This window comes from Equus quagga, unplaced genomic scaffold (genome assembly GCF_021613505.1).
Source record: "Equus quagga isolate Etosha38 unplaced genomic scaffold, UCLA_HA_Equagga_1.0 220_RagTag, whole genome shotgun sequence".
Lineage (NCBI taxonomy): Eukaryota > Metazoa > Chordata > Mammalia > Perissodactyla > Equidae > Equus > Equus quagga.
Genome location: NW_025799647.1, coordinates 768,034 through 777,032, shown reverse-complemented (window position 1 = coordinate 777,032; position 8,999 = coordinate 768,034). Strand labels below are relative to the sequence as shown.

At 55.4% G+C, this 8,999-nt stretch overlaps 1 protein-coding gene across 1 annotated transcript; it reads right to left on the bottom strand.

Moving 5' to 3' along the window:
- Positions 1-275: 275 nt before the first annotated feature.
- LOC124233736 (coiled-coil domain-containing protein 177) lies at positions 276-2,384 on the bottom strand. The gene has a single exon (XM_046650881.1). The coding sequence runs from the start codon at positions 2,382-2,384 to the stop codon at positions 276-278; it is 2,109 nt and encodes a 702-aa protein (XP_046506837.1).
- Between the last annotated feature and the right edge of the window lie 6,615 nt (positions 2,385-8,999).

Genomic DNA, 8,999 nt, shown 5'->3' with positions numbered 1-8,999 from the left:
CCAACCCAAAAGACACAGAGGGGAGCTTGGTAAGGGCCAGTGCGAGAGCCACCAAGGGGGGATGTGGTCAGATTGTGCTACGTCTTCTACAAAGTAAGTTTTTAAAAACAAAGGCGGCGGACTGACAGGTCTGGCACATCCATCCTTTCAACGCCTCATTGGTTAGAAGCCTGGCGGGCCACGGTGCTGGGCCGGGGGACTCCCACAGTCTGGGCAAAGTAGTCAAGGGAGGCGCCCGGGCTGAGCGCGGCTGTCTGGCCAGCGCAGGGCTGCGGTCATTTGCGGTCCAGGCTGGCCTGCAGCTGGGCCTCGCGCACCATGCGGTCAAAGGAGCGCGTGTTGGTCTCCTCTCGCACCTTCTCGCGCACGTGGAAGGAGGCCCGGGCTGTGGAGCGTGCGCTCTCCAGCGCGCTACGTCGCTCCCGCGACAGCTGCTCGCTGCGCTCCAGCTTGCGCCCGATGGCTTGGAGCAGCTCCTGCCGGCGGCAGTCTTCGTCCCTCTCCACCTTCTCCTTGTTGGCACGCTGGGTCCGCTCCTTCTCCAACCGGCTCTGGCCCACGCGCCGTGCCTTCTGCTGCACCGCCTCCTCGGCCGCCTGCGCCGCGTGCTGCAGCCGCCGCTCCCCTGCCCGGGCTAGCGCCTCCAGGTGTGCCTGATGCTCCCGCTCTTTGCGCTCGGCAGCCTCCTTGGCCCGCCGGCCCTGCAGCTCCTCCCGCCGGGCCCGCTCCCGCAGCTCCCGGGTGCGCTGCTCCACCAACTGCTCGTAGTTCTCCTGCGCGCGGCCCAAACTGGCCTCCAGGGAGCTCCGCAGGCCCTCTCGCTCCTCGTGCTCCTGCCGGGCCCGGCCTTGCAGCAGCGCCTCGTGGCGAGCCCGCTCGGCCCGGCTCAGCTCCCGCTTCTCCCGCTGTAGCTGGCCCTCCTGCCGCTGCTTGGCGCGGGCTGCGCGCTGGGCGCGCTCCCTGCGGACCTGCTCCGCGCGCTCCCGCCCTTCCTGCAGGCCCTCCTCCCGCTGCTTCAGGTTCTGCTCCTGCTGCAGCTTACGCAGCCGGTCCTCCCGGGCCGCGCGCTCCGCCCGCTCGCGCCGCAGCAGGCCCTGGCGCTCAGCCAGCTCCCGCCGCCGCTCCTCGCTGCGCTCGCACTGCCGCTGCCGCCGCCGCGCCGCCTCTCGCTCCTCGCGGCCCCGGCGGCCGCGCCGCTCCTCCACCTGCGCGGCCCAGGCCCGGCGGCCCTGCTCCAGGGCGCGCTGCTTCTCGCGCTCCTCGCGCTCCCGCCTCTGTTCGGCGCGCACACGCTGCTGCTCCCACTGGCCGTGGGCTGCGGCGCGCTGCTCCAGCAACAGGCGCTCCTCCTGGTGCCGCGCCAGCATCAGTGCCGCGATCTTGCGGTCGCGCTCGGGCACCCCGCGCAGGCCCCGCTCGGCGCGTACTTGGCGCACGATGCGCTCCACGTGCTGAGCCGTCTGCGGCGAGTGGCTCAGGTCTCCGAGGCTGAAGCTGCGGCCGGTGAGCGGAACCAGGGCCAGGGCGGACGGGCGGCCCAGAGGGTTGAGGGCGGAGGACGCGGACCCCGCCGGGCAGCTGTTCCTGGCCGGGGCCCGCGGCGGCCAGCGCAGCTCCCGCAGGCTCTCCCCACTGTAGGACGAAGATGACGCGCCGGACTCGGAGCTGAGGGCGCCCTCGCGCCGGCGGGACAGCGAGTCTAGCGAATGGCTCTTCCTACCCGCCCGTGAAGCCGCGGGCGGAGGTTGGGTCCGGGCCGGAGAAGGACTGGAGGAGGCCTTGCGGGCGGCACGCGGCGCGGGCGAGGCCGGCAGACTGGCGCTGCTGCAGCTGCTGCTGCTGCCCGCGCTGGGGGCCGGGGCCGCGGCGGCCGTGGGGCCCAGCGGCGTGAAGAGGCGCCGCTTCTCCTCGCGCACGATGCGGTCGCGCTCGGCCCGGCACTGCTGCAGCTTGGCGCGCCGCTCCGCCTCGTAGGCCTCGTACAGGCCCGTGGCCACTCGCATGGAGCGGCCGGGGGCCTCGCGCACCAGGTCTGCCAGGGCCCGTGGCAGCAGCTCCACCGGCTTGACCGCGCAGCGGGCGCAGGCCTCTAGCGAGCGGGGGCTGGTCAGCACGTAGCGACTGCCCTCGGCCTCCGGACAGTCGAAGTTGAAGAGATCGAGGTGTAGCAGCGGGGACTGCTCCCGCCGCCCGCCTTCTGCTGCGCACGGGACTTCACCCTTGCGGGGCACCGCCGCAGAGGCCGAGGCCGAGGCCGAGGCCGAAGAGGCCGCAGGCTGCTGGGCGCCCTGGGCGTCAGGGGGCACAGACGCGCCGGCTCCGTCCCCACCCGAGCCTCCGGGCTCAGCTCCCGCCTTCTCCTCTTCAGGTACGGGGTCCACCATGGCTGGGCCCTGTCCTTTTGTGGAGTCTCTGCGGATGACCAGGGAGAGACATCGAAGAATACATTTCAGAACAGTTGCCCTCTCCCCATTCATATTCACCCCCCTCCCAACTTAATCCGCTTTGGGATTAGGCTCAGAGGCCCGGTGGAACGTAAATCTTAATACCGATGCCCTGAAAACCCGGGGGGGGGGGGGGGGGGGGGGGGGGGGGGGGGGAGACTGGTGCACAGAGAGCAGCCTCAATCTCCCCGAGCCCCGGAGTGCGGGGTGGAGGCCTGCGGCCAGCTGCCCTGGCGCCTGTCCCGCTAGATGCATCTCCTGCCCGCTGGAGTTAAGATGAAAAGATCGAGGTGCAGGCAGTAGCCGACCAGGGAGGCGCTGGAGGATTCCCGGGAGGATTAGCGTATTTGTTTGTAGCTTAGGCGGGCGACCGGGGATGCAGCTTTGCAGGAACAAAAAAGGAAGAGGCCTCTTCATCCCCAAAGTGCATTGCTGCAGGGACCCCATTCGCCTAGGGAAGAAGTTTGTCGTTGATTTCTCCCTGCTAAAGGAGCCCCAGGCGCGGGGGCCACGGGCAATGGAAAGGCTGAGAGAAATGCCTTAATCCCAAAAGACCTCTCGGGGAGGGGTGATCGATTCTTGCTCCTGCCTCTTGGGCAGGGCTTGCTAGGAGCTGTGCCCGCCTTTCCCCCTGCCCCCCACTGGGTGTTTGCTGGGACAGAGAAGGCGCCTGTGTCCTCCCAGATTCACCCGATCCCCTCCAAGTCTGAATGTGCTAAAGGCACCAACCACCCCAGTCTAGACTCGGACACCTGCCCGCAGATGCCCTCCGAGGCCCCCCACCGTATTCCAGCGAGGGGGGCTTCTAGGGCTCAGCTAGCCCGGGAGCTCCCGGGTCCCCTGGGCAGTTCACTTACCGCGGGTCCCAGGCTCGGGCTCCGCGCCGAGGGCTTTTGTTCGCAGCTCGCCGCTGTCTCTTGCGCCTCTTCAGTCCCTGCGCTGGCGGGGTCGGGTTACTGCCGGCTGCAGCTGCGATAGGAGCCCCAGCTGCCACCGCAGCCACCGCCAGCGTCTCTCCATGGGGCCCGCACACACCCTAGACGCTACCTACACGCGAGAGGGGGAGTGCGACAAGGTCTCCCTAAAATAACGCAGCTCTGCTCCCTTCCCTCACGCTGATTCTTAAAAAAGGATGCCGGGTTCCATCGCTGCTGCATCCATCGCCGCCTCTCCACCGCAGGTCTTTCGACGCCCCGGGCGCCTCCTGGTGGACGCTCAAGGGTGTTAGCTAGTTTACTTAGCGACGAGCTCAAAAAAAAAAAAAAAAAATGTATATTCACCTATTCTTTCAGGACTTTAACTGGGTTGAATGAAGGAATAAGTTGGCTTGTTTCTCAAGGGGACCCAGAGAAGCAAATAAATTTGACAGTGAATAATTGGGTAAAAATATGGCTCCTGATCCAAACTATGATTTTATTTTTGAGGAAAAACTAAGAACATTTAGATGGGTTTGAGGCAGGCAGAAGATGTGTGACTAGTGTGTAATGCAACATGTTAGGACTTCCTGGTTCCAGATAACACAAATTAAAGCCAGTGAGTGCCATTCAATGAGTGTTATTTTGAGACACCGCCTCCCCGCCTTTTTTCCCTCTTGAGTGGTAGTGGGCACAGCAGACAGATGGGAGAAGTACTTGAGGGAGGTTGTGGGAGGGTGGAGAGACATAATATTAGAGAGCATGGTGAACAATGTTGTTAATGACCTTGAGATTGTCAGATACGGACTGAAGAGCAAGTGAAAGGCTCAAAACAGGGAAATGATGTGATTTGGTTTGTATTTTAGGACTCTAACTCTGGCAACAATGGGGTGAGGGCTTTAGGGTGGCCAAGAGGAGGCAGGAAACTGAGTTAGCTGGACACTGCAGTTACCCAAGGCAGAAAGGACTCGGACCTGAGAGGGAATAACAGTAGGAAGAGGGGACCTGGTGGTAGGTAGGGGTGTACAGATTCCTGAAGTGGGGAGTAAAAGAAGCAATACTGAGAGATGGCTTGGCTCTGGGGTGTGAGGGACAGGGAAAGGTGAAGGATGACTTCCTGGAGCAGTGAGGTGGCTGGGTGTACCACAAACTGAGCGTGTGGATCCAAGAGGGAGGATTAGGCAGTGTGGAGGGCCAGGGAAGGATGGGCTCCTTTTTGGACCACCTGAGTTTGAGGTGGAGCTGCTCAGCAGGTGGCTGGTAAAGTTAGAAGTTGGAACTGGAGCTGGAGTTTAGGGCATCATCACCATAGGCAAGCTTCCTAAAACCAACGGTGTGAGTGAAATCACCCAGGGAGGGCAGGTGGAGCCATGAGCTGGGCAGGCAGGGCAGTGATGGGGTTGCTAAGGGATAAGGAGTCCATGAAGGGGACCAATAAGGACAGGCAGGAAAGCGTGGTCTTCTGGAAGCTAACGGTAGAGCACTTCAGAAGGAGGGTATGCCCCCACTGTGTGGCCACAGAGGTCCAGAAAGATTTCACCTTCTTTTTCTTTAAGTGATTCTTGTTTTATTTGTTTTATAATCTTTTCCAAATCTATCATTTCATAATTCAAATAAATGTTTGGGGGGAAAAACGACCTCCTGATACACAGCAGCTGTGCTTCCACATCAATAATATCAAATCAAATACCCACTGAAATGCAGTGAGAGGGTCTTTGGTGACATCAGCCAGATGCCAAACCGCAGGAGGCTGAGGTGCGATAGGAGTGAGAAATGTGAGAGTTGCTGACTCATTTGACATTTGGATGAGTGTTGAAGACTGTGAAGGGTTTGAGGTTTTATCCTACATACGTGCTAACAGGTTAGTCTGCCACAGTTTCACAGATGCTGGCAGAAGACACGAGACTCCTGGGCTAGAAATAAAGGACTTTGTTACTCTTGTTGCAGCAGGCAGCATGAGGTTCACGTTTTTGTGGGCTCCTCTTCCTCCTCACGTCCTGCAGGGCAATGGAGAGGTGAGCCCAGGTAGATACTGCACATATAAGGGGTTTGTGTCACAACTGAGCAACCCCGAACTTAGTGAACCCTAATCTTATAAAAGGGGCTGCTAGGAAACCTGCTCAACCTTTGCCCCAGAGGGTGGCATTGTCTTTATTATCCTGAACAAAAAACAAATCTTCCCTCTGACCTGGAGGGAGATTATCTTCCAAGGATGTTCCTTGAAAAACTGTCCAGAATAAAAGCCTTTACAAGACATGTAGAAGTGCCGTGGAGCATTGCTGTCAATAGAGAAAAGGAGCAATTGGTCAGATGGCTAGTGAGAAGCGGGGCTGGCTCTGTCTGATCCTGAAGTGCATCCCATGCATTGGATTTCCACACCACACTGGAATCTGGAGCTTGGAGTTTGGCATCTGGAGAGATGTGGATTCAGATGGAGATAAGTGGAGTAGACAGGCCAACCTCTCCAAACCTTGGTTTTCTCCTCTTTACATAGAACCCCATTAAATTGCCTACCTCAGAGATTAATAGTATCTGCTATGTAAATGTCACCTTTGTCTTAAATAGGGAGAATAATAGCTACCTTCCAGGGTTGTGGTCAGATCTGGAAAGACTATATGCAAAGTACCTAGACCAGTGCATTGTCAATAAGCAGTGAGAAAACAGTTCCCATTCATTTTGATAAACCTCAGCTTATAGGCGTGGTCAGAATCAGTAATGAAACATTGTAGTTTCTGCAAGTTTTTAAGGAGAAGCCCAACAAATGTTCCACCCTTGATTAAGGAATGATTCTTTATCTGGAAAGGTTGTGGAAGGAGAGGGCATGGGAGGGGCCCTGAAATAGGAAACTGACCTAGCCAGCCAGTCCAGCAGAACTGACTTGGCAATCAATGGAGTGCCCTTGTCCCAACTCTCATCTGTAAGTGCTTTGGACATTTCAAGAGATGAGTGTCACAGGTTAAGTGCTGATTTCCTCAGGTTGGGAGTCTCAGCTTGCCAAAGATCAAGGGTGTTAAACCCAATGTTACTGTTGTGCCCAGTCAAGAAAGCACCCAGTTTGGGAACACCAACCCGCCCCTTTGGAGTGGGGTAGTGGACATGTGGTGAGGAATGTGGGCCTAAGAGTCAGACAGACTAATCGTTCCAACTCCAGCTCAGCCAGGCTGTGTCATTTGAGGCAAATTTCTTAGCCCCTCTGAGCCTCAACTTCCTCAAAAGAAGAAGGCACAGTATGGATGGTTACTTTGCCTTGTACAGACCCTTAGAGATAATAATAATTTATTAAATACCCTGTTAGATCCTTTTTTTATTTTTTGAGGAAGATTAGCCCTGAGCTAACTATTCCCAATCCTCCTCTTTTTGCTGAGGAAGACTGGCCCTTAGCTAACATCCGTGCCCATCTTCCTGTACTTTATATGTGGGACGCCTACCACAGCATGGCTTTTGACAAGCAGTGCCACGTCCTCACCCGGGACCTGAACCGGTGAACCCCAGGCCACCGAGAAGCGGAACATGTAAACTTAACAACTGCACCACTGGGCCGGCCCCTAGATCCTTTAATATAATGGCTCACTGTCTTAGTCAGTTTGGGCCGCTATAATGAATTACCATAGAATGGGAGGCTTAAACAAAAGTATTTATTTCTCACAGTTCTGGAGCCTGGGAAGTCCAAGAGCAAGGTGCTGGCAGGTCTGGTGTCTGGTGAGGACCCCCTTCCTGGTTTGCAGACGGCCATCTTCTTGTATCCTCACGTGGCTGAGAGCAATCTCTCCTGTCTCTTCTTCTGAGGACACTAATCCCATCACGAGGGCTCCATCCTCATGACCTAATCACCTCCCAAAGGCCTCTTCACCAAACACCATCACATTGGGAGTCAGGGTTTCAACATATGAATTTGTGGGGGGACATTCAGTCTGAAGCACTCACTTAATTTGGAAAAAAACACCATGTAGACACTATTGTCTCCATTTGGATTCCTTCTTCTTGCCCCATCTCCCACCTCAGCTCTGCACACTCATGCTCACTCCCTTCTTCTCAATGTAATCCTCTTCAGAGAACAGAGATTATTCACGTTAAAGTTCTAAATCAAGAGTTGGCAAACTATGGTCTGTGGGCCAAATCCACTGGCTGTTTTTGCAAATGCTGTTTTACTGGAACACGCCCATGCTTATGTGTTTACATATTGTCTATCCTGCTTTTTGTGCAACAACAGCAGAATTGAATCATTTTGACTGATATTGTGTGACTCACAAAGCTTAAAATACTTACTATCGTGCTCTTTACGAAAAAAGCTTCTCAGCCCCTGTTCTCATGACTGATGACAGTTTGTGCTACTTATCAGTTTATTGCCTTGCACCTCCAAATTCACCCTTTAGTACTTGCTCTGGGATAAGAGACTGCAAGCATTTTCTACTTGACAGCGAGCACAATGTTAAGGTTTGCCAGTAGGGGGAGCTGGAGGGACGTTGCCAGAGAAAGGGGCCACTCTTCCTGGTTCCTGTGCTGTGTTTTTGCTTTTTCTTTTTCCTGATGCTTAATGAAGGGTGCAGGCATCTGGGAACATCCTGTGGCTCTCTGCTCCCTTGAGGATCTTGCAGCCTTGGCTCAGGCCTGATGGGCACCTTCCCACACCTTCCTGAGATGGACACCACATGTGTGCTCTCAGCCTTGTGCCAGCAAGGGCACTCTGACTCCCTCTCACCAGCCTCAGTTCACCTGTTCCCTTGAAGATTCTTTCCTGCTGGCCTGGCAGTTGTGGAGCAGCTCTGCCCCAATCTTCTCTGCCACCCACCCAGTGGGCTGCCATCACGCCTTCTCCAATGAGGTCTGAACCCCAGCCTTGAGGAGGGGGCACCCCCTTCCCAGTTGTCCTCCCTTGATTACTCTCCCTCAGCCTTAGGGAACCCTCGAGAGTTCTCTTTATATCTTTACATTTACTCTCCTTTCATAGTTTAATACCCTCTGTTTAAATTACTGCATGGTTTCTGTCTCCTGATTAGATCCGAAATGATACAGTGTGTAAAGTGTAACCCTTCTCAATTATTGAGACTAAAGCCTTAAGAAGAAATTTAAGACATGAACTAGCAGGTAAAAGGTAACATTTGTTAAAAATAAGGTGTTTTATTTCATACTATTTCATATTCGTCATTCACAGTCATAATATTTCATATTATTTCAAATAATACATGTTCATCAGAGTGGGAAATTAGAATACACAGAAAAGAGGAAGGAAAAAAAGTCACCTGTAGAAAAATAATCCCCCAAAGGCCACCAGCTTGGCTACAGCTTGGCTGTAGGTGGAAGGGACTTGTAGGCTGTGAGAGGACAGGTCCGTGTCTGTTTCTGCTCACAACTGCTGAGGGCCTGGCATACAGTCAGCCCTCCTGCTGAATGCATCAACAAGAGGGAAGGGGGTCTAATTAGTGCTACTTTGCCCACCGTATGTACCATGAAACTGGCCTTGTCAAAATTTTTGAGCCATGAAACCCCTTTGATGAATCTTCAGAGTTAAACATCTTAAGCAGGTAATGCTCGTGTTTGAGAACTCTCCTGTGGGACAGGAGAGATCAACCTGCCCTAAATCGTGGAGGCGCGTCAGCGAGGACATCTAGAGGCAATCTTACAGCTAATCTGATGAAATTTT

Bases quoted from the DNA above. Each gene is read 5' to 3' on its own strand.
- LOC124233736 (XM_046650881.1), bottom strand. From the start codon at position 2,384: ATGGTGGACCCCGTACCTGAAGAGGAGAAGGCGGGAGCTGAGCCCGGA.